Source organism: Colobus angolensis, unplaced genomic scaffold (assembly GCF_000951035.1).
Source record: "Colobus angolensis palliatus isolate OR3802 unplaced genomic scaffold, Cang.pa_1.0 Scaffold56, whole genome shotgun sequence".
Lineage (NCBI taxonomy): Eukaryota > Metazoa > Chordata > Mammalia > Primates > Cercopithecidae > Colobus > Colobus angolensis.
This window is the reverse complement of record NW_012119154.1, coordinates 6,485,274-6,511,083: the sequence shown is the minus strand read 5'-3', so window position 1 is coordinate 6,511,083 and position 25,810 is coordinate 6,485,274. Positions and strand designations below refer to the sequence as shown.

At 39.8% G+C, this 25,810-nt stretch overlaps 1 protein-coding gene across 2 annotated transcripts in view; it reads right to left on the bottom strand.

Moving 5' to 3' along the window:
- The window catches only part of PDCD6IP (programmed cell death 6 interacting protein), a 79,164-nt gene extending 60,752 nt beyond the window's left edge, over nucleotides 1-18,412 (bottom strand). For both annotated transcript variants that reach the window (XM_011961566.1, XM_011961567.1), the window contains exons 1-3: nucleotides 16,652-18,412; nucleotides 3,176-3,230; nucleotides 1,655-1,724 (exon numbers count right to left, since the gene is read on the bottom strand). In XM_011961566.1, the coding sequence (XP_011816956.1) occupies nucleotides 1,655-1,724; nucleotides 3,176-3,230; nucleotides 16,652-16,860 (334 nt within the window). In that variant the 5' untranslated portion in view covers nucleotides 16,861-18,412. The remainder of the gene's footprint in view (nucleotides 1-1,654; nucleotides 1,725-3,175; nucleotides 3,231-16,651) is intronic.
- Nucleotides 18,413-25,810: the final 7,398 nt, after the last annotated feature.

The following is a 25,810-nucleotide window of genomic DNA, read 5'->3' as shown; positions in this document are numbered from 1 at the left end:
AGGAGATCGAGACCATCCTGGCTAACACGGTGAAACCCCGTCTCTACTAAAAATACAAAAAATTAGCCAGGCGTGGTGGCGGGTGCCTGTAGTCCCACCTACTCGGGAGGCTGAGGCAGGAAAATGGTGTGAACCCGGGAGGCAGAGCTTGCAGTGAATCAAGATCGCGCCACTACACTCCAGCCTGGGCAACAAAGTGAGACTCAGTGTCAAAAAAAAAGATATAGATATATGTGTGTATATGGTATGTACGTACTATATAATACATATTATATATCTATATAAGGTATATAGTATATATTACAGTATATCTAATGTATATGTATGCTATAAAAGGAATATACTATATAAGGCATATTATACATAGTTATCCATAATACATATGTGTATATATACATATATATCTATATTATATAAATATATGTATATATAATATACATACATGTATGTGAATATATACATACAGTATACATATATACTATACATACACATATGTATATATGCATATATGTATACAAATATATGCTGTATACATATGTATACGTACGTATATATACATGTGTATAATATATACATATATACATATAATACACATTATATATACATATAATACACATTATAGATATATAATACATATATACAAATACATATATACCATATATGCATTGTACATACATATATATAAAATATACATACATACATATAATACATATATATCATATATGCATTACAATGTTATGTAATAATATAATTATTCATTGCAGTTAATACTTATTGAGCACTGTTCTTAGGACTTTACAAATATTCACTCATTTAATCCACATAAGAATCCAATGAGGTAAGCCAGGGGCTCGTGCCTGTAATCCCAGCACCTTGGGAGGCCGAGGTGGGTGGATCACCTGAGGTCGGGAGTTCAACACCAGCCTGGCCAACATGATGAAACCCTGTGTCTACTAAAAAAATTACCCACGTGTGGTGGCGGGTGCTTGTAATCCCAGCTACTCGGGAGGCTGAGGCAGGAGAATAGGGGAATCACTTGAACTCAGTAGGCAGAGGTTGCAGTGAGCCGAGATTGTGCTACTGCACTCCAGTCTGGGCAACAAGAGCAAAACTCTGTCTCAAAAAAAAAAAAAAAGAATCCAGAGAAATATATAGTATTATCTCCATTTCACAGATGAGAAAATTAAGGCACAGAGATGTTATCTTGCTGGAGCTGGTAGATCAAAAGTCCTTACCCTTCTGACCTATGGTTATGATTTTGTGTCTGTAATATTATTTTCTACAAATCCATCCTTCAAGGCCTAACTCAAACATTGTCTGCTTTCAAAAGGTAGAATTACTTTCTTACTCATATATGCTTCCGTGAGTTTGTTCATAGGCCGATATTACATATTACACTTTTAAATGATCAACTATCTTCCCAACAACTGAGTACATCGGTTTTACTCATTTTTATAACTAGGACAGTGCCTGGCAAGGCATGGGCTCTCTACAAATATTTCAAAATTGCATTAAAAGTTGAAGTTAAAAAGAAAATGAGATGTAAAAAACTTTAGTATTTACAAAGAGTCATTAGGATAACAATTTTAAAAACTAAAAACAATGCAAAGTAGTTAGACCAATTTTCCTATCACTTTTATTAAAAATTACATACCCAGTTTTACAGAGCCTCCAAAAAGTGAACCTTTATCAAAAGCATCCTTCCAGGTAAATGTCAAGCAGATCTGGATAGAATGAAAGAAAACAGAAAATTATGTTACCTTCCTGAATCTCATTAAATATTAAGTCTCCTTTGAAGAAAAATCCACCATGAAAAAAAGGACAAAAGCTCAATCTGTCTAAAATATTATCTCCTATAACCACCCAACTCCCTTTCCTTCTCCTTTTAAATTGAAATTTCAAAAAAGTAAAATACTGGCACTGGGATATTTCAAATGGTCATTCTGCCTCGGTAATCATAAACACTATCTTATTCATCTTTATAAACACACGAGGACTTTAATGGAACAAAGTAAGTAGTAGACACTTGTCAAATAAGCCAAGTGAAGCAAGGAAAATAAAAGTAAGTACTACAGGTTTCCTAGAAGGTGAAATTAAAAACTATTCCATGATGACAAAAATAGGAGAATGGTTATTTTGGGGGATCGGTTAATATTTTATTTCTTTATCTAGGTGGTGGTTATACAGGCATACTCATTTTGTAAGATTCAAGCTATACCCATGATTTGTTCATTTTTCTATACACTACATAAAAATTAAATGTTTACTTTATCAAAAAACTCTCTCTGCTCCTAAAATATGCATTATCACATACAAAGATGAGAAAGGAGTAAACCTCATTTAAATTATTTATTACAATCTAATATAAAAATTTCTAAATTCTTGATTAGGGAAATTTTCAAACATACAGAAAAACTAAAGAGAATAAAGAGAATGAACTCCAGTATATCCATCAGTAGCCTTAAGTCTTTTGCCCTTCTTGGTTCATCTATCTCCCAACTTGTCCTGCCTCCAGTCACCTACACTTTTTTTCCAGGAATATATTAAAGGAAATCTCAACATATAATTATTTCACCTGTAAAAACTTTAGTACAAGAATGTTTAAAGTACTTTTCTTATAACTATTTTAAAATTTAAAAGTATCACTAATTTTAAAATCTTTATCCAATCTCCAAAATAAAACTATAAGAAATTACCAGCATTTTCAACATCTAGCCTTTAAGGAGAAAATAAAGTTGACATTTGTGTAATTAACATTTAATCACAACAGCATTTGCAACTTTTACATGCAAATGTAACTTGTGCAAATAATTTTTAAAGCACATCAACTGAGACTAATAATTTCTGAATTGTGCAGTTTCCTTCCTAATTCTGAAAAAGTCAAAGGGAAGGTCACAGTAGATTAACCAGTCAATAAATTCTACTGACATAAAATGAAGTCCAAAAAAAAAACAAACAAACCATTGTTCTACATGAGCCCCAGAAGTGACTGAAGAATGACATGAATGGAATTCCAGGAGATTCTTTCTTCGGAAGCACATATATTCACATCAGACAGACCTAAAAGCTCCAATTTTATAACACTATCTCATAAAACTCTAAAGACAGTGAAGATATTGGCAGAAGGAAATGGGTGCCATTACCATATAATTTTAAGACAGAATTAATGACTTACCTGATTTTCAGAAAATGGGAATTTGGGTTCAATAGAACAAATCTGATCATAATATCTAAAAAACAGAGCAGAATTAATAATTACCAGAGCCAAATATTACATGCATTCATGTAATTATAACTGGTTTAAGATGATACAAAAATTATTCATGCTTACTTTGAGCAGCTATCTTATACTAGACAAAGTGTTTTAATACATAAACCAGAAGCTTAAAAATATGTATGCAGTGAAAAATTATGAACAAAAACTCATACCCACCACCACAGAAAAATATTTATCAACTGTTATTGGCTAAAAGCAAACTAACATCTGCTCCGAAAACCAAAATATTTCTTTTTTTTTTTTTTTTGAGACGGAGTCTCACTCTGTCACCCAGGCTGGAGTGCAGTGGCTGGATCTCAGCTCACTGCAAGCTCCGCCTCCCGGGTTTACGCCATTCTCCTGCCTCAGCCTCCCGAGTAGCTGGGACTACAGGCGCCAGCCACCTCGCCCGGCTAGCTTTTTGTATTTTTTAGTAGAGACGGGGTTTCACCGTGTTAGCCAGGATGGTCTCGAACTCCTGACCTCGTGATCCGCCCGTCTCGGCCTCCCAAAGTGCTGGGATTACAGGCTTGAGCCACCGCGCCCAGCCAAAATATTTCTTAAAAATACTATTTCTTACTAAAACAACTATGTTTATATCCATTAGACAAATTAGTATCTCTGGTAAACTGCCAATTAAAAGCAGGCTTACCAACTTTCAAATGTTTTGGGTAAGCCCACCTCTATCTATCTCTAGCACTGCCACACAGCACATCAAAGCTACTACAGTCTTTCGGCTAGAAATCCAAAAGTTTCCTAGACAATCTCTCCATTTCCTTTCTCATACTTTCCAACCTGTTTTCTGCATAGCAGCCAGAATGATCACAAAATGTAAAGCAGTCTTCCTCCTATCAGGGTGAGCTTTCAGTCAGCAAGTCTGGCAGTGAAAGGAGTAGAAAAGAAAAGGGTCAGGCCAAGCTTTCTAACTGGCCTCTAATCTTTCTTCCTTTCCATTTTCCTTAAACTTCCCCCACCCCTTCATCAGGGGTACTTTTGTAGTGATTATTTCTGGGGGCAAATTTTCAGCAGGAGTGGGCAACATATCTGAGACCAAGCTTTTGGCTGGCATGGCTATGAGTTTGGTTATAAACAGGAAAAACTATGCAGTTAATACATTGAAAATAATGGAAGCCAAGTTTCTCAAGGTCAGAGATACAAATACCTGAAAGGGCCAGGCAAGCGGATCATGCCTGTAATCCTAGTACTTTGGGAGGTTAAGGTGGGTGGATCACTTGAGCCCAGAGTTCGAGACCAGCCTGGCCAACATGGCAAAACCCTGTCTCTACTAAAAATACAAACATTAGCCAGGCGTGGTGGCACACACCTGTGGTCCCAGCTACTCACGAGGCTGAGGTGGGAGGATCACTTGAGCCCTGGAGGTCATGGCTGCAGTGGGCCAAGATGGCGCCATTGTACTCCAACCTGGGCAAGACCCTGTCTCAAAAAAAAAATAAAAAAAAATCCACAAATACAAGAAGGCAGAAGGTTAGAGTAACTCCACAGTTTTAAACTGGAACTAGAGATATCAATGTGAACTTTGTTTTGTTTGTTTACTGACAGCATATTGTTCTGTTGCCCAGGCTGCAGTAGAGTAGCGCAATCATAGCACAGGGTAACTTTGAACTCCCAGGCTCAAGCAATCTGCCCACTTCAGCCCCTGAGTTGCCAGGACTACAGGTGCATGTCACCACATCCGCCTAGTTTTTTAACTCTTTTTTTTAAAGGTAGCAGAGAGAAAAAAAAAAACAAGTATAAAAGTGTAAGTATGTATTTTCTAAATGTATATGCTAAAAGGGCCTATAAGCAGTAACACTTTATAGTAGCAGTAAGCACACCTACTGCCCAGATAATCTTTTGCATTAAAAGGAGCCAAGTGCTAATTAGAGAAACTGCTGAATCCAGGGCTGAGACAAAAAATTCAATATTCAAGCCTAAAACATCTTGCTATGCCAGAAAGTTAAGGAAGTACTCAAAAAATGATGAGGACATGTCAAAAGGGCACAGAAGGTAGCTTTAAGGGGCTCCCAATGGCCAAGCATAGAACCAATCTAACTAATATAAGTAACAGTAAAATATAATCCATTGAGGAAAATAAGAACACCACTCTGAAGTAAATAAACAGGTGAATAGGGAAAACTCTACCCTACAGCACCATAACCTAGAGGAAATTAGAAAAATTACCATTTGGTACCTTTCAGAGTATAATATCTAATTCTGGCACGGTTCATCAATAAAGGCTAAAATAATGAAAAGTGTGTAAGGAAACAGGATATTACATAGTCTCAAAGTATCTCCCTACAAAATATTTACTAATTAGCACAACACACTTATTAACTATAAGGTCAAGAAACCTGGCAAACACCATCTTAACCAAGCGATAAAAATAAACATTACCACTACAGAACAAATTCACATCATATTTTTCCTGATAAGCACGAGAAATAACACAGCATCACTTCGCTGGCACTCCTATGCAAAAATGCAGAAATCACAAGAAAATGAGACAAGCCCTTATTGAGGAAAATTCTAAAAAGTAACTAGCCTGTCCTCTTCAAAAATGTCAAGGTCATGAAAGACAAGAGAAAACTGAAGAACTGGTCCAGACTGAAGGAGATTAAAGAGACATAATAATTAAATGCACTGCATGATTCTAGATTAGATCCTGAACCTGTAAATAATGTTGGGAAAATCAGCAATATTTGAATGAATTCTATGGATTATATGACAATAATTAATCAATGCCAACTTCCTGACTTTGAAAGTTGTACTATGGTTATATAGGATAATATCTTTGTACTCAGGAAATAAACTCTAAAGTATTAAGTACTGAAACCCTTTGGTGGATTTCCATTATACTTAAAATTACATCCAAAAATGTTGAAGATCTTACAGGATCTGGCTATCATCCAACTCTCCAGCCTCATCTCAGGATATTCACTGTACATTCTAGTCACTAAATTCTATGCTCTCCTTGCTCAGGGCCTTCACTTTTTTTATCACCATTTCTCACTTTTGTCTAGGCTGACACTGTTATCAAAGAAAGTTCCTCATTCATTCATTCAACAAATATATACCAAGAGCTTACTATGCACCAAACACAGTTTTAGGACATTAAGAATTCAGCAGTAAACATCTAAAAATCTGTGCTCTTGTGAAGCTTTTAGAGGGGAAGACAAACAAGCAAAAATATTATATAGAAGACAGTGGTAAGTGCCATGGAGAATAAAGAGATAAGAGGAATAAAGTGAATATATGGGGAGAGGTAAGAAGGTTGTCGTTTTAAATAACATGGTCATTTGACTACATGAAAAAAAAGCTTTAACTTTAAAACAGCATGACTATAAAAGGCGTGAAAAAGGTGATAAGGTGAGCCAAGCAGATATCTGAGGATTTCCAATCTAGGGAAAATCAAGTGCCAATACCCTGGGATAAGAGGGTACTTGAGAATGTATCTGACATGGCAAGGAGACCAATATGGCCATAGAGTAAGCAAGGGAGAAAACAGTGATGAAGTCAAAGAAGTAATGATGCCTTGAGTGCAACTGTAAGACTTCTGAGTTTTACTATATAGTGTGAGAGGGTGAACCATCAAAAGGTTTGGACAAAACAGTAACATGACTTATTTTCATAGAGTCACCATGACTCTTGTGTAGAAAACTGACTGCAGGTGTGCAAGGGCAGAAGTAGAGATCAGTTAGGAAGCTACTGTAGTAATCCAGTCAAGAGACGACGCTAGCACGGATCAATGTAGTCCATGGCGGCAGCAGAAGTGATAAAGTCAATCTAGACCAGGCGCTGTGGCTCATGCCTATAATCCCAACACTTTGGGAGGCTGAGGTAGGAGAATCACCTGAGCCTAGGAGTTTGAGAACACCCTGGGCAACATAGTGAGACCTCATCTCTACACATACACACACAAAAAATCAGCCAGGTGAGGTGGTGGGCCTACAGTCCCCAGGGAACTATGCAGGGGCATAAGGTGGGAAGATCACTTGAGCCCAGGAGGTCAAGGCTGGAGTGAGCTGTGATTCCACCACTGTACTCCAGGATGGGCCATGGAGTGAAATCCTGTCTCAAAAAAAAGAGTCAATATAACCCCTTTTTAAAATTAGTTCCCCCTCCATTTATAATCTCTCAGGTCCCTGAACATTTCCTTCATATAATTTAACACAATTTGTGATATATTAATTGTGGGATTATGTTTACTGCCTTTTCTCTCAAAGGATTCTAAATTCCATGAAAGCAAAGACTGGATCTATTTGCTGTTTTGTTGCTAGCCCCAAGCAAATGAATCAGTAAAATGCAAAGTTTTCTTCTATCTCTGAAAAGTAAAACCTAAAATTCTGGTTTGTGAATGAACAGGAGATATCAAAGAACAAGCCCATAAGGAGGGAACAGCAAGTGCTAAATGCCTGAGGCAACCATGCCTAAAGGTGTGCTTGGCACAGCAAGGAGGCCAATATGACCATAGAGCCGGGACTGGCAAACTTTTTTCTAAGCAGTGATATTCTAGACTCTGCTGGGAAAAAGGCTAAATCAAGCATGTAATAATTATGTAAGTACTTACATAACAAGAGAAAAACCCCTGCCCTCTACCTTTTTTGCCTAGGTTGGGCCATCCCAAAATTGTGGCACACAGCCCGCCCAGCTGCCATGCTGGAGACATTCTCCAAAGAAAAAGTACCTGTCTGATGGAGAGGGGCCATGGGGAGATGGGAGGAGTGACCGACATGGTCAGTTTTACTCTGCCCCAATGAGACCAAAACTCTCAAGGAGGGCCTACCATGGGCACCTGCCCCAGCTGGTTGGAGGTGAGATAATTTGCTGAGTCACCAATTTCCAGACTGAGATTCTACCATTTAGTGCCAAGCCATTGCCAAGCAGAATACCCAATGTGTAGACAGCACCAGAGTAAGTCTGGGCAGCAATAAAGCATGGCCACTGGCCAGGGTGACAGGAGCTAGAAGAAAAGGGGAGAACGGAACAGAGGCAAACAGCTAAGCTAGTTCTCCAACAGTCAGAATGCTAACCCACTGGAGCGGTGCCCATACGCCATACAAAAACAGGCAGCTGATCAGGCCTTATTTTGCTGACCCTTGCTATAAAGTGAACAAGGAAGGTAGTAGTAGGAAACGAGGTTACTTGCTCTGCAAATGGGTGGGGAAAGAAAGAATGGCTAAACTGAATGCACTAAAATTTTTATACCCATTCTCTTCACCCCAAAGTTTTGGAAGCCAACTAACAAAACCTGAGCTGTATGGGGGGAATAGTGCATTTATATCCTATATCTGAATGATTAGAAGCTATGTGATGAAATCCTCAAAGTAAAATAGCTATCTTAGGACAGATTTAGAAGTTGAAATAAAAGTACAACAGGAGGGCAGTCACTGGAAATCAACAATGTCTGATCGGTATGGAGAAAACCCCAACAAAATGAGAGAGATCAATGAATCTTTACAAAAGAAAGCAGCCATTGCTAACTGCAGTTACCACAAGCAAAATGCTGTTCCAGGAGACCCAACTACCATAAGCTACTCCTTCAATATAATTCCACAAGGTATTACCCTCACAGTCCAGCCTAGATCTCAAGTACCAAAGTTCTCTAGGTAGGGAACCCATAGAAACAAAAGAATCTACCACACCCTTCTCTTTAACATTTAAGTACACTTTACTACAGCAGCAGACTCTAGCCTAGAATGTATTTCTAACAAAGTAGACCTAGGCTGCAAGTTTTGTGCAAGTAGGCACAGGGAAAGCCAGTATGCTAAGCCGCAGAGTTGGTAAAAACTAGCACACTGTGGAAAATAATGCTGCAAAAAAATTGGTGTCTTTATAGATTCTATTTTAGAGATAAGCAAATTTTTTAACCAAAACTATAAAATCCCAAATATATTTAAAATGTATGATGTCACAGTCTTTCAAGTCAGATAGCCCTGAGTTTGAATCCCAACTCTCAGCTAAGTGATCATGAAAAAATTATTCAATCTCTCTGAACCTTTCCTAAAGAGTAATAATACCTTCTTTAAGGGTGAGGAATAAATGGTACTGTATACTGTATATCAAATTCTTAAAATACAGCCTGCACACACAGTAGTACATGTACGACAAATGGTATAGATAATTATTTTGTAGCTATGTAGAAGTGCTTATATATGTTCTCCAGTATTTTATAAAACTTAACCACTTTGGCACAAATATAACTCAACTTAAAAATCTCATGGGGAAAAAGAAAACTAGGAAATAAATACATTTCTCTGAAAATACTACAAATAGGTACAGGACAAATTCCCATTAGAAATTCTAGTTTAAAAAAAAAAAATTGGCCAGGTATGGTGGCTCACACCTGTAATCCCAGCACTTGGGAGGCCAAGACAGGAGGATTGCTTGAGTTCAGGAGTTCAAGATCAGCTTGGGCAACATAGCAAGACCTCCTCTCTACTAAAAATGTAATATTTAGCCAAGTGTGGTGGTATGTACCTACTTGGGAGGCTGAAGTAGGATTGCTTGAGCCCAGGAGATCGAGGTTGCAGTAGGCTATTGTGGCGCCACTGTACTCCAGCCTGGGCAACTGAGTAACTGAGCAAGGCCCTGTCTTAAAAAACCAAAAATGCTAAAATTTTTAAATAAAGATTAAATTATACATTTAATTTTGAAAAAGGAAAAAAAAAAATTTTTTTTTTGAGACAGTGTCTCACTCTGTTGCCCATGCTAGAGTTCAGAGGTGCAATCTCAGCTCACTGCAACCTCCACCTCCCGGGTTCAAGCAATTCTCTGCCTCAGACTCCTAAGCAGCTGGGATTACAGGCACTCGCACCATGCCCAGCTAATTTTTTATATTTTTAGTAGAGACATGGTTTCACCATTTTGGCCAGGCTGGTCTTGAACTCCTGACCTCGTGATCCACCCGCCTCAGCCTCCCAAAGTGCTGGGATTACAGGCATGAGCCACCGCACCCAGCCAGAAAAAAATTTTGTAATTTAAGGGGAAGGTATGGGATCAAGAACAACCAATTCACGCAGCCAAAATAATACAGCAATGCTAACTGACACAACCTTATTCAACTCCAATCTGTATTTAGGGATGTGCAACTCCAGACCACCAACTAGAGGAAGAAACAAGGGAATCAGAAGAGCTGGGCCAGAGATATTGACTGCAGTTCATAGATTCTTTGTGAACTTTATTTTCACACTTTTTTCCTCACCCAATTTAACACATGAAAAATCATTAATCAAGCACTACTGCAGCAGAGAGTATGGCAAAAAGTAACTAGCTGGGGAATCAAGAGGTCAGGATCTTAGTCTAGTTCTGCCATAAAAATAGCTGTGTGGGCTTAAACATTCTGTGTAAAGCACCTCAGAAGATTCTTCTTACAGATACACAGAATGATAATAGTCCTAATAAGCTATTTACTAAACACCAGAAAAGTCAACACACATAAAAACAAATCAGATTTTAAATCTTCCTTATGTTTATTCATCTATGTGGAATAAAATTACTGAGCCAAAAAGGTCTGCCAATTACAGATATTCCTTGAGACCAGGGACCAAGTGTATCTTTATATCCTCCACATTGTCTCCTATAGTATGGTTAACACAGACTCTACATTAGTATCTGGTTAACAAATTGTAGCAATGTCATTGTGCTAATATTATCTCAATATTGAGACAGCCAGGTGGGAGAGTCTCCCTGGAGAAACTCCAACCAGCCTGTTCACTAAGATCGAGCCTCGGGAAGTTCTACAGGGAGGAACCTGGCCCCGCCTCTTCCTGTGTGGAACCTGAGATTCAAGCTGCAGGCGGGATGTGCTCAAGCTGGGACTCTAGCCTTGCGAGAGTTCCTGTTTCCCCCTCTACTTCCTTTTCACCCAACAAAACCCTGCTTTACTCACCCTTCAAACCATCTGCAAGCCTAAATTTTCATGGCCGTGGGACAAGGAAACGTTCTGCAAACAGTATGTTCACCATCAAATCAACAATCAGAATCCAAACAACAGTTGTGAAGTAAAACAGAACATTTTCTTTCCTGATCTAAAAAACACGACTGTGTAGAAAATATTTCAGAAATTAAAAGAGTATTCCATCAACTTCATTTTGCAAATGAAAAAGATAGTAGGACGCAACCAATACAGACTGAGAAAAAAATATACAGTCCTAAAATATATTAGAAAAACGAGAAAGATGGAAAATTAACCAATCAATACAAAAAGACAGAAAAAGGGAACAAAGAACATTTAAAAAACAAAATGAATGGTAAGGGCAGAAAACCAACCAAAAAGCCTTGGTTTTAAACAAAGAAAAGCTGGCCGCAAATCTTTGGCAAATCTGAGGGAGGAAAATCGCATGTAACACATGCACAACATTAGGAATAAGAAAAAAAAATCTTAACTACAGATTATGAAATGACAACATTTTGGGGGAACTTCTATGTACCAAAAGATAGCATAAACACAGTTGAGAGACAAGAAAAAGATTGGAAGATTTTTGCAACATACATAATGAAAAAAGTATAAATATCCAGAAAATGTTACAACTCCTACAAATTAGTCAAGAAAAAACAATTTAGCCGGGCGCGGTGGCTCGAGCCTGTAATCCCAGCACTTTGGGAGGCCGAGACGGGCGGATCACGAGGTCAGGAGATCGAGACCATCCTGGCTAACACGGTGAAACCCCGTCTCTACTAAAAATACAAAAAAAACTAGCCGGGCGAGGTGGCGGGTGCCTGTAGTCCCAGCTACTCGGGAGGCTGAGGCAGGAGAATGGCGCAAACCCAGGAGGCGGAGCTTGCAGTGAGCTGAGATCCGGCCACTGCACTCCAGTCCGGGCAACAGAGCGAGACTCTGCCTCAAAAAAAAAAAAAAAAAAGAAAAAACAATTCAATAGAAAATGGGCAAAAGAAGAGAACAAGCAATCACAGAAAAAGAAACAAAGTGGCCAGTAAACATAAACTGTTCAACCTCAGTAAAATAAGAGGACTGCAAACTACAGATACTACCTCTCACCCATCAGTTTAGCAAAAAGCAATAAATTAAATTATTAATCAGTGAGTATTAGCAAGGATACGGAGGAATAAAATACTCCCAATATACCTGTTGATGAGAATGTAAATTGTTATAAGCACTGTGGAGAGGTGAAAATGCAAACACCTTCCTCTTACAGTTCAACAAATAAATCTGAATAAACACCCTTCTTTGCTTCCCACCAAAACCCACTAAAACAAGAATTTAAAAATGTAAAAGATGTACATGAACATAGACAAAAAGAATGGGAAAGGGCACACAGGATATAAGAGGTTTCAACAACATTTACTGAAAGGTGAAAAGTGAATAAAAAAGAGAAAGCCAAAATCTAACTGGCTAAGAGGGAAGGGAGCCAAAGTAGAAGCCAAATCATGCCAGAGAAGCCAGAAAAGAATCTGAATTAAGAAACATGAGGTACCTCTGAATATAGTTCAATGTGAGGGTGGAACGAGAAGGTGTGGTCGAAAATCCGTCAAAGAAAACCTCAGGCTCCCAGATCCTCTTTGCTCTGAGGGTAGGTTCACTCTGAGAAAAATGTCAGAGATTGGCCCGGCGCGGTGGCTCAGGCCTATAACCCCAGTACTTTGTGAGGCCGAGGCGGGTGGATTACCTGAGGTCAGGAGTTCGAGACCAGCCTGAGCAACATGGAGAAACCCGTCTCTACTAAAAATATAAAATTAGCCGGGCAGAGTGGCGCATGCCTATAAATCCCAGCTACTTGGGAAGCTGAGACAGGAGAATTGCTTGAACCTGGGAGACAGAGGTTGCAGTGAGCCAAGATCGTGCCATTGCACTCCAACCTGGGCAACAAGAGCAAAACTCTGCCTCAAAAAAAAAAAAAAAAAAGTCAGAGATATCAAATACAACTAAGGTGGAGATCAAGCACTGTTAAGTAGGGTAGGGAGTGCTAACTGACTACATCATTATCAGTCTATCCTATTCCTTATTAAGAAAACCATGTACCTTTAGCTGAGTATACAGCTGTTCATAATGAAAATTCCTTTTCCCAGCATCCTATGAGAAGTGGACACACGTGATGGCTGGTAACATATAGGCAGGGTGTTGTGGAACGGTTGCCAGGAAACACCCTAAAGGGCGAGCCCTGTACCTGGAACTTGGATGATTGCAACCTGGACCTGAGAACAATATTCTAGGTTTTAAATAGCAGAAAGCTGAAAGGAATCTGAGCCCCAATTAACTCTGCAGAACCACTATACCAGCCCTGGGCTACCAGAACTACCTACCTGCCAACTTTTTACAAAAGAATAAAATATTAACTCAGATAATTTGGGATCTGCCACATAGAAATGAACCTAACCCTAATGCAGGTGTCATACTAAAAATAGATGTACCTGACAAGACTGCATACATGATTGTTAAGATCCCCAACCTCCATTCCCCAGGATAAAATTTAGAAAGCTGATAAGCAGACTTTTTCATGGAGGGAGACTAGAAGCTTTCTCGCTAAAGAAATTGATCACCACAAAAGAAATTACACAATGCTGGTAACTGGTATATCTGGAGCTTCAAATAAAACACAAAATAAAAAATAAAAAACCAGCAGGGTTCCCATTTGATCACCCTAGGTCACCATTTACCAAGGTCTAATCAATTTTTAGTAAAAGCCACTTTATAAAGGAAGAAGTATCATACAAAAGGGTGTTGTTGTTGTTGTTGTTTTGTTGTTTTGTTTTGTTTTGTTTTGAGACAGGGTTAGGGTTAGCTCAGTATGTTGTTGAGGCTGGCCTCAAACTCCTGGGCTCTAGTGATCCTTCTGCCTCAGCTGGAATTATGAGTGCACGCTACCATACCCAGAACAAATGAGGTTTTAAGTACTCATTCTCATTATTATAATATGCATAAATGTACATTTTAGGAAATTCTAATAGAACACCTACAAGTTAGTAATAAGAAAACAAGTCCATCACTGAAGCTATATATGGAGCTGCATATCAGGACTTACCAAGCTAATTCTTTAGGAATTAGTTTAAACTCTCTTTTTTAAAGTTCATTAGTTTAAAAGTTCATTAAGTTAAAAAATTAATGTTAAGTTTACACAATTATCCAAACATCATTATTAAAAGTAAGGTATTCTGCCGGCTTTGAATGAACATCACACAACTGATTCACATCTAATTTTACAGCATATATACCTAAGGAACCTTTGTACCTATCTCCATTATAAACCTTAGTAATATCTCCAAGCTTACCCTAACCCCTCTAGAAGCCCAAAAAGTGAAAATACTTAATATTTGTTGAATTAATGTGCCAGGAGGGGATTATATAGAGGTGGCTAAAGAAACATGGTTAGTTTCAAAAAGACTATATCTACAACAGGTCCACTACCTAGGAACAGTTCACACATTTAAGTCTGGTAAAAAGAATAAAAGAATGAACAAATGAATTACGTTTTAAAGTTCACAGGAGAACCTTATCCAAACCATTATCCACCAACCTCCCATGTCTGTTAGTCTAAAACCCATGCACCAATTGCTTCCAAAGACCCCATATCTGAGGGCTGGAACCAAATTTGATATATTCAACAAGATTTTTATCACAGGGTTCATTATACCACAACTATGTTTTCTTAATATTACTAATGGAAAATCCTCACTGAATGCTATTCACGCCTACATAGAAATTACCTTGAAATTGTTTAATTATGTTAATTCTAAAGAATGGCTAAGTATTCCTAAGTTAACTTAAAAAAAAATTGCTTATGCTATTAGACTAATTACCCTTGCAGCCCAACAGTTCTAGCTCTAAAAATCTGACACCAAGGGGTCTTAATTCCTCTGAGCAATCTATTCAATATCCCTTCCTTTGGAGAACCAACACTTCCCCAGTCCGGACTCATCTTGGTTTGATACATGGGGTAAGAGGAAATCAAATCGGTTGAAAGACTCAGATAAGGACAATTAACTTAGCCCATTTCCCACCATCATAAATGGGTGCAAACCAACCCAGAAGCCTCCCATGGACTTCCACCAGAGCTAAGGAGAAAAGCACTCTCTTCTGTAAGATACTGAGTGTTGTGGACGATTGTAATTACACTACAGCCATCCCTCTCAATACAGGAACAAAGCTTTCGAGGGAAGCTTCATGGAGGCAAGACGATCTCCAGTGATACCTAAAGCTAAGGAAAGAATATCCCTAGACTTTTCAGTTAGCAGAGTAAGTCTTTTCTTTCTTTTTTTTTTTTTTTTGAGACGGAGTCTCACTCTGTCGCCCAGGCTGGAGTGCAGTGACGATTTCAGCTCACTGCAGGTTCCGCCTCCCGGGTTCACGCCATTCTCCTGCTTCAGCCTCCCAAGTAGCTGGGACTACAGGCGCTCACCATCACGCCAGGCTAATTTTTTGTATTTTTAGTAGAGACGGGGTTTCACCGGGTTAGCCAGGGTGGTCTCGATCTCCTGACCTCGTGATTCGCCCGCCTTGGCCTCCCAAAGTGCTGGGATTACAGGCATGAGCCACCGTGCCCGATAGAATAAGTCTTTTCTCAGCTCAAGCTAGTTCAGCCTGGGTTTCTGCTACTTGGATTGGAATATAGTTGTGATTCTCTTGTGAAACAAATAGAATATACTAGACGGAGATGAACAAGGTAGGCAAAAGAAATTTTTAACTAAAAAATCCTATAAAAATGTTCTTATAACTATCAAGTATAATGAAAGGAACCCTCATTAAATCAGCATGAGCTAAATAAGCATTTGCTAAAATAACAAATTTACCCTATTATGTATATACCTGTTTGTGAACAAACTGCTTTTAAACAACCTACCTTGAATGGTTCTATTATGTAACTAGAGTTTTATTTCAAATACTTGTAGCTCCTAACTTTCAGAATTCTCCATCTGTCATTTGATTATTTTGAACTGAGGAAGATGGTCCATTTCATGTGGACAATGTGATGAGTTGATCAGACATTTGGTCCAGTGTCCCAATTCCCTCACTTCGCCCACTTCCTTCAAGCAACTACTATTATGAAATTTAAATTTGGCCCAAGAAAGACAGTGATGGAAAAATGGGTGGAAGGGGGAAGTTTCAGTTACAGACCCAAAAAAGTGAAAACTACTTCTAAGTAAATGTGGCAAGAGAAATCAGTACACGGCAGACTGCTGCTCCCAGACACCTGATATACGGAGCCCTCGCCGACCAAGGGCTGGGGTAGGTGGGCAGGCAGGACAAGCTGGCAGTCACAGCCGGCCTGCAGGGCGGGTCCTTTTCACCAGCAAAGAATGCAGACCACACCTACGCGCCCGGTCAGGCCGGGGCGGGGCGGCTCGGCCCAGGTTACGGGATTGAGGAAGGGGGGGAGACAGGAAGAGGGGCGGCGAGGGACGGCTGGCAAACAAACTACCCACTCCCAGCCCCGCGCCCACCTCAGGAGCGTCTCCAGCGCGCCCTCGTGCTTGTCCAGCGGGCGACCGACTGCGGCGCGGCGCAGCTTGCTGAGCTCCTCCGCCGCGCGACAGTACTGGGCCTGCTCTTCCCCGCCGCTGGGGTAAGTCTGCTGGATGAACTTCACCAGCGGCTTGGCCAGGTCCACCTCTGAGGTCTTTTTCAGCTGCACTGAGATGAATGTCGCCATGATCAGCGCCTCCGCCGCCGTTCGGGCCAAACAGACAGCGGACAGCTTACGACGGCCGAGAAGAGACAGGTACCGGTCTGGCGGACTGGCGGACTGACGGGCTGACGGACGTGCGCTCCGCTGGCGTTCCGGGTCCGGCCACTTCCGGGAGCTCCAGCGCAGGCGCACTGGATGCGGGGGTCCTTAGGCCGTTCGCGGTCACGTGAAGGTGCCGCGGCGGCGACGCCCTCCTGGACCGAGTTCAGGCTGTGCTATGCTGTAAAATATTACTTTCTCTGCATCTGAAATTCTTCCCTTCCTCCTTCTTACCGCAGTGGTGTACTGAGCACTTTCACGTAAGAGTATTCATCCACTCGAACAACCCCCTGGAGAAGTACTCCTGTCACTGCCACCTGCTAGAGTTTGCGGCTACCTCCCCAAGACGCAGTCCCAGGGTTATTGTGACCTATGATGTTTATTCAACTACTGTTGACGGGCTGCTGTGCACAGGAACGGAGTGCACAGGGAACCTGGTAGGCAAGACCCCTGCCATCGTGCAGCTGTCAGGTTGACACAGACATTAAGGTAAACGGAAAAAGTTTCAGAAAGAAAAACAGGGTGCTTGAGATTTAGGGGATGTTAAGATCGCTTGGAGGACCCTAATTTAAATAAGATAAAGAAAGTAGGTTTTCTCCGAGTAGGTGAACTGAAAATGAACCTGTGTCTGTGGTTGCTGTTTTGTAGACAGAACAAAATTTTAAATAAATTGAAAACGACACCTGTAATTTGAGAAGATGCTTGACATCAGGAGAGGAGTGGGGAGAGGTGGAGTGGCAAAGGAGAGTCTCCAAACCAAAAGCCTGCGTGCAGAGGCCCTACGAGGCAAGCACTTACCATGTTTCGGGAGTAGAAACGAAACATATGACAAGACTCTTAAAAGCAAATAGAATTGGGATGGAATAAAGTTGGATGAGTAAGCAGACATCAAATCGTTTAGAAACTTGTAGTCCAAGTTAAAGAATTTGTTTAGTATTGTATAATAAATGCAGAGGAAGCTATATACATTTATAATTTACATTTTTTAAAGACCACGTTGTAGCTCAACCGGATAGTTTGTCTTTTGATGGAATGTAGTATACAGTATCATCATGGTATATTCCAGGCAAAAATATTTAACTTGAATCCATCAAGCCTTTGCATCTAACAGACTTCATAAAAAATACAACTAATAGATGAACAAACTAAATGATGCCAGAGGAAGTAACTAGACAGAAGGTGAAACCAGAAGGTGAAACATTCTGCAGGATAACTGGCCCATCTCTTCAATTTGTCATGAAAAAAGCAACTGCTTTATGAAAAGAAATTTAAGGGACATAACAGTTTGAATTGGATCCTAGTTTGAACAGACTATCTATAAAATGCATTTTCAGGAACATTAAAGAAATGTGAATGTAGATGGACTGAGTATTGGATAAAACAGAACTGTATTGCCATGGAAAAGATCATTAACTGAAAAGAGCAAGCCACGAAGTAGTATGTTACAGCATCCCATTTTGGTTTAAAAAATGCACATCTATGTATTTAGGTGCAATGAAAAAAATAGTGGGCTTATACCCTAAGGTGTTAGTAGTGGTAATTTTTAGAAGTGGAAATGTGTGTTTTCTTCTTTATATTTGCCTATCTTTTTCATTGTAACTTTTGCAGCACATAGACTACTTTCATTATAGTAAAAGTTTATTTTACCACAATTTTTTTTTTTTTTTTGAGACAGAGTCTCAATCTGTCACCCAGGCTGGAGTGCAGTGGCACAATCTCAGCCCACTGCAACCTCCACCTGCCAGGTTCAAGCTATTCTCTTGCCTCAGCCTCCTGAGCAGCTGGGACTACAGGTGCATGCCACCAGGCCTGGCTAATTTTTGTATTTTTAGTAGAGACTGGCTTTCGCAACATTGGCCAGGCTGGTCTGGAACTCCTGGCCTCAAGTGATCCACCCACTTCAACCTCACAAAGTGCTGGGATTACAGGCGTGAGCCACTGCACCTGGCCTATTTTACCACAATTTATAAAAAGTTTTGTTTATTTTAATTAAACTTAATTAATTAAATTAATTATTCTAGGTTAAAATAAGTAGCCACCCTTTATAAATAAAGGTGCATAATGCATAAATAAAATAATGCATAAATAAAACATTAGAGGCTGATGCATAAATAAAACATTAGAGGAAGGAAAGAATGGAAGCAAGGAGGCAAATCATGAGATCATTTCAGAAATCAAGACAAGATCATGAAAGCTAACATTAACAAGAGTGAACCAAACAGTTAATATCTTTGAGTTTAAAATTGAAGAATTTACCAATGAATTGCATAGGAAAGTAAAGGGAGTGGTCAAGGATAGATCCTGGTTTTGGGGCCAGAACATCTGAGTGGTTAGTAGAATCATTACCAGTTGATAACCCATGGAAGAGGGTCGGGGATGGGTGGTATCTTGTAGGTTGGTTGACAGGACTGACCCGTTGGGAAGATAATGAAGAAGCAAAGTATGTGAAAAGAGGAGGAGAAAGGGTAACCAGAGGAGGGAGGATACAAAGAGAGTAATTAGCCGTCAGAAAGATAAGGGACATGACGTTTGTTGAGGCAGATGACGGGGAAAAGAAAGTTAACATAAATGTGATTAGTTTTGTGATATTGACCAAAGGAAGATTAAGGTGATACTATCTGGTGGCTTAGAATGAAAACCAAACTCCCTACCTACCACAACATGATGGTCTTTCTCTACAACTTCATATTTTGCCTCTTGTTCCTCATTTGTTACCACTGAGTCACAATGGTCTTTTTAGTTTCTCAAACTCACCAAGGTCTTTCTTGCCTTATGTGACCTAGAATGTTTTCTCCCTTTCTTCATGTCTTAGTTGAGAGGTCTCCTCTCCTCATCATTATACTATCTAAAGTACATTCCCTCCCTTGTTAACCTCTAGTGCAGCCATTAGTTCCTTCATAACACTTACCCTAACTTGCAAGTATTTTGTTTGTTAATTTAATTTTTATCTGACTTCCCCACTAGAATGTAACCTCCATGAGGGCAAAAATTGTATGTTTTGTATACCGATATGTCTCTATCACTTGGTATAGCAGGCACTCAGTTTAAATTTTAAACTCAAAGATAGTATCTTAATAAGCATTTGTTCTTTGCTCACACAAAGTCTAATATGGAACAGGCTTAGAGTTGTCCTCCAACCAGTGTCTGAGCAATCCAGACCACTTTGATCTTGTAACTCTGCCGTCCCAACATGAGATTCCACTTTCGCTGCAGAAGAGGGAATCTATAGCATCATGCAGTGGCTTGTCACTACCTCAGCCCTCCCACTTCCACTTGTATTTCACTAGCTAGAACCTTTCATATGGCTCCACCAAACTGCAGTGGGACTGGGAAGGGAGAATCAGATATTAGGGAGCATTCATAATGCCTTCCGAGGGTGTGTTTCACTGCTTCCAAACTTGCTTATGATGATGTTGGTTTTTCATCTGTGTAATGAAATGCCATATATTCTTAGTGTGTGTTAGCATAACAAGTACATTTTGGGAATATAAGTCAGTGGATTTTCTTTCTGGAAAATTCCTAGTTCTGGGCCTATCATGAACCCCACTGATTGAACCAGTGGAAATAGTTGCCTCTTCGAATGGACAGAACCCTGCTAAACACAGCTTTGTGTTTCAGAATAGTGTGTTTCCAGTCCACGTGGAGACAGTAGCCTGAAAGTAAGCACTTACGATTTTTGGAGGAGCCTTTGTTGTTAAGGAGAAAAGAGGCTTACAGAAGTCAGATTCAGAAGACTGCAATATTTTTACAATAAATGAAAGTAAACAGTATAAGGATTTGATGTAAGGGAAGTTCCTGCAGTGCAAGAAAGAAAGTCCTGTTGGTGCTGAGCGGAAGAGTCTAAGAGAGAGAAGGTGAAAAACAAAAGGAAAATGTAAATGTGGTAGTCATACTTCCTTACTCCACACTCAGGATAAACCTAGAGTATGAGGTAGAGGGGGAAATCTAGAGGGGAGGAAGCATGGAATAGGAACACCCAAATAGACTTGATGAAACAAAAAACATCAAGGATGGCTCCTGTCTGCCCTGGGAAGACACATCTCTTGTACGGAATGGAAAAAAGGCAATGGTAAGGGACCAGGGCCCTAGATTTTTTACAACGTGCGATAGAGAACTATTTGTCTCCTTAATTTACTAGCATATTTACCTTTAAAAATTGATGAATGAAAGAAAAATTACCCATTTTTCAAATATGGGTGTGTAAATTTTTTCCACTTTGTACAGAAAATTTTAAAGAAATAGAAACTACTGAACACCTTATATTCAGAATTACTCCCTGTATAAGCCCATTCCAATCCCATATACTGCTGATTAAATTTTCATCAGTTGGCAGTTCTCTGGTATCAGTTTCACTGCATTTAAGTAACTATTGCCCTTTGCTACCGGTGTCTCTCTTGGGTGAGAGTCACTTTACTTGAATGAGATGACTTCTGAGAATAAATTTATGCACTATTTTGGAAGAATTGTTCTATAGAGTAAAAAATAATTCTGGATAATTGAAAGTTATCTTGTGAGTATCTGGACATTAAGGATACATTTCAAGACTCCCATTTTCACTAAAATCCAGTATTTGTTTAAGCATTTCAAGTTAAAGGGAGCACCCTCCCCTTTCACCCTGACTGTTGTTGTTAATTCATTTTTGGAGCTATATAAGAATGTTTCTTGGGCCGGGCGCGGTGGCTCACGCCTGTAATCCCAGCACTTTGGGAGGCCGAGGCGGGCGGATCACGAGGTCAGGAGATCGAGATCATCCTGGCTAACACGGTGAAATCCCGTCTCTACTAAAAAATACAAAAAACTAGCCGGGTGAGGTGGCGGGAGCCTGTAGTCCCAGCTACTCGGGAGGCTGAGGCAGGAGAATGGCGTGAACCCGGGAGGCGGAGCTTGCAGTGAGCTGAGATCCGGCCACTGCACTCCAGCCTGGGCAACAGAAGGAGACTCCGTCTCAAAAAAAAAAAAAAAAAAAAGAATGTTTGTTTCTTTAATCGGTTTTCCCTTAGGCATACATTAGCTCCCTTTTCAAGACTTAGTAGCAGAGAGTAGTAAGTAAATGGTTATTAGTGATTCTTCATATAAAGCACATTTGAGTTTCTTAGAAGAAAATTATGCATAAAGATTACTTTCAGATATCATGTCTATAGTTTGTTAATAGAGAAGTTTTTTTGAACATGTAGAACACTGTAATAAGATAAATTTTTAAAAAGAAAAGTAAACATATATACAAAATGTGTGCAATTTCATTTCACAATTGAAATGAAAACCAAATCCCACAAACTTCTTGGTACAAAGTTTTGGTAACACTTGAATGACCAGACTGAGTTATTCAGCAAATATTTTTGGAGCTTCCACTGTGTGCCAAACAAAATGTAATTCAAGAGAATTCTATGACCAATCTATTAATCTATTGTATATATTTACAGAGGTCTTTATTCCACCCTTATGTAAGGTAGTTCAGCAAATAGTTCATAGGAGGAGGTCTAGGAAAGCAGTTAAGGAAAGTCGTAAAATGGCAGCTCTGCAGCAAGCAAAAAGTACAGCTAGCCCAGAATAAGGAGAGGGTGGAGGGCCGCAGGAGGAAGATCCAATAGAAACAAAAAAAAACGGTTGGAGGGATGATTAGATAGAATGAAAACCACCAGGTTTCTCATTGGAAAAATTACTCTTTTCCCTTTGTAATTAACAACTAATTTGTGGGAATATAATTTGAGGCTATATAAAATGCTGTTCCACATTAAACTTTCTTCCACTAGTTTTAGCATACTTTGATGATTCTTGCATGAATCTAGTATTTCTATGATGATTGCAAAATGACAATTTTCTTATTCCTTATTATGCCTGTATCTATTAGCTGACATTATTCTAGAAGAAGAATTTTCTTTTCTCCCGTATTTATTTATTCATTTATATGTTTATACCAGCATGAACCCATGGATTTTTATTCACTTTAGTAGATTATAAACCATTATTATTATGTATTTTGATGCTCAAATTGTCCAAGATTTGACTAATATGAACACCCTCAAGGTGGCTCCTATGTTCTTTTTCTTCCAATATTTCCTTTTCTTTTTTTTTGAGGCAGGGTCTTGCTCTTTCGTCCAGGCTAGAGTGCAGTGGTGTAATCACGGCTCACAGGGCCTCAACCTTCCAGGCCAAGGCTCAAGCAATTACCCCACCTCAGCCTCCCAAGTAGTTGGGACTACAGGTGCACGCTACCATGCCCGGCTTATTTATTTATCTATTTTTTGTATTTTTTTGTAAAGACGGAATCTTCCTATGTTGTCAAAGGTGGTCTCAAACTCCTGGACTCAAAGGATTCTCCTGCCTCAACTTCACAGTTCATTTTAAAAATTTCAGACACAGCATAGAGTTTTGCAGTGAATGCCGACCTACCCACCACCTAGATTCTAACATTAACATTTTACTATGCATGCTTTATCTCATATCTGTCCATCTGATCTTCCCTCTATCCACCCATAAATCTACGTTGCTTTTTGGATCCATTTCATAGTACATTGCAGTCATCAAAAAGGAAAAGTAAACTAAGTAAATTTATAGGTAAATAGGTAATTGATGGGAGTCAAAAGATATTTAAATGATATCAATGAATGTCGCTTAAAGCTGAAAAATGGAATAGCAGAAGGAAGTAAAGAAAAAAGGAAGTAAAGAAAAACACTTTTAAAATGACTCACAAAAGAAAACCCAATGTGATAGATTATAAAATTGGCCACACACTCTTCCTCTCCCTTTGTCATGATTTTGCAGTATGACATTGCAGATCTTCCCATCAGGAAGTGGAGTCTTTTTCTCCACCCTTTAAGTCTGGGTTGTTGATGTGAGCTGCTTTGGCCAATGGGGCATTAGCAGTTGTGATGTAAGCAGACACTTCAGTCATCACGGTTTGTCCTCTCTTACTGCACTTGCAACCCTGTGACCTCCATGTGTGCGGTCTTGCCTGCTGGATTATGAGACACGTGGTTGAGTCACTCTCCTAGCCCTAACCAACAGTCTGCTAATTGTCAGACATATGAACAAAGGCTACCTTAGATCATCCAACCACCAGGCAACACCCTAGATGACCTCAGACACAAAAGCAATCACTTGAGAGATCAGCTGAGCCAATGTAGACCAGAAATGTTAAGCCAACCTACAGAATTATGAACTAAATAAATGGCTGGTTTTTAAGCCACTAAGTTTTGGTATGGTTTGTTATGCAACAGAAGCTAACTGATACACTATCATGGTACGTACAAGCAACATACCTAAAACAAAATGATTCAGAAAGGCTAAATAGAAACAAATAGACAAACTAGGTGCTGTGGACTGAATGTGTACCCCTAACAGTCACTTCTCTTTTTTTGAGACAAATTCTCACTCTGTCACCCAGGCTGGAGTGCAGTGGCGCGATCTTGGCTCACTGCAAGCTCCGCCTGCCGGGTGCATGCCATTCTCCTGCGTCAGCCTCCTGAGTAGCTGGGACTACAGGCGCCCACCACCATGCCCGGCTAACTTTTTGTATTTTTAGTAGAGACGGGGTTTTACCGTGTTAGTCAGGATGGTCTGGATCTCGTGACCTCGTGATCTGCCTGCCTCGGCCTCCCAGAGTGCTAGGATTACAGGCATGAGCCACCGCGCCCGGCCAACAGTCACTTCTTGAAGCTCAGTTCCAAATGCGATGGTATTTGGAGGTGGGACCTTTGGAAGGTAATTAGGTTGTGATCGCAGAGCCCTCATGAGTAGGATTAGTGCCCTCGTAAGAAGAGGCACAACAGAGCTTGCTTCCTCTCTCACTCTGCTATGTGAGGATACAGTAAAAAGGTGTCTGTATGCAAAGCAGTAAGAGGGCACTCACCAAAACCCAATCATGCTGGCACCCTGCTCTTAGACTTCACATCCTCCATAACTGTAAGAAATAAATGTTGTTGAAGCCACCCAGTCTGTAACAGCCTGGACTGACTAAAACACCAGACAAATGGAAATAATAGGAATGCAGGGTCGTTCTTTTGATATCAGACAATTCAGACCAAAAAGGCTTAAATGTAATTAAGGACATTTCATAATGCTAAAGGCTAAAATTATCCAGAAAAAAAAAAAGGTAGCTAAAAGCCACAGTACAGATAAAAGTTTGAAATACCAAACTTTTGGATCAGATAACCCAAAATACCTGTGTACCAAATAACAGCAACCACCATCATAAAAAAAACTATAGGATTACATTTCCAAGTAATAATTTCTCATCTTTGGCCAACTCTGTGAGTAGCTAAGGGAATTTTAAAAAATATTACTCAGGGATGATCCAAAGAAGATACATTTGAAAGCAAGATTGGTGGATTAAGTCTGTGCTGAATAATAATTTGTCATACCTCATTATAAGAGATGTGGCCATGGCTGGGAGCAGTGACTCACGCCTGTAATCCCCACACTTTGGGAGGCCAAGGAGGGCGGATCACTTGAAGTCAGGAGTTTGAAACCAGCCTGGCCAACATGGTGAAAACCCATCTGTAATAAAAATACAAAAAAATTAGCTGGGCGTGGTGGCAGGCGCCTGTAATCCCAGCTAGTCAGGAGGCTGGGGCAGGAGAGTCACTTGAACCCAGGAGGCAGAGGTTGCAGTGAGCTGAGATTGTGCACTACTGCCTGGGTGACAGAGCGAGACTCCATCTCAAAAAAAAAAAAAAAGAGAGAGAGAGATGGCCTTGTGAAATTATAGGACAGATGGACAGATGGGAAAGTATCTTCTACCTTGTGGTTAGGCTGTACTGTCTATGAAAATTAATATTTGTCCTTGGGAAATGGTGATTCAGCAGTGTCCTGCAGCACAGTCAGGAGAACAAATAAGTTCATTAATAACTTACAGGAGACGTGAGTTCCTTCATCT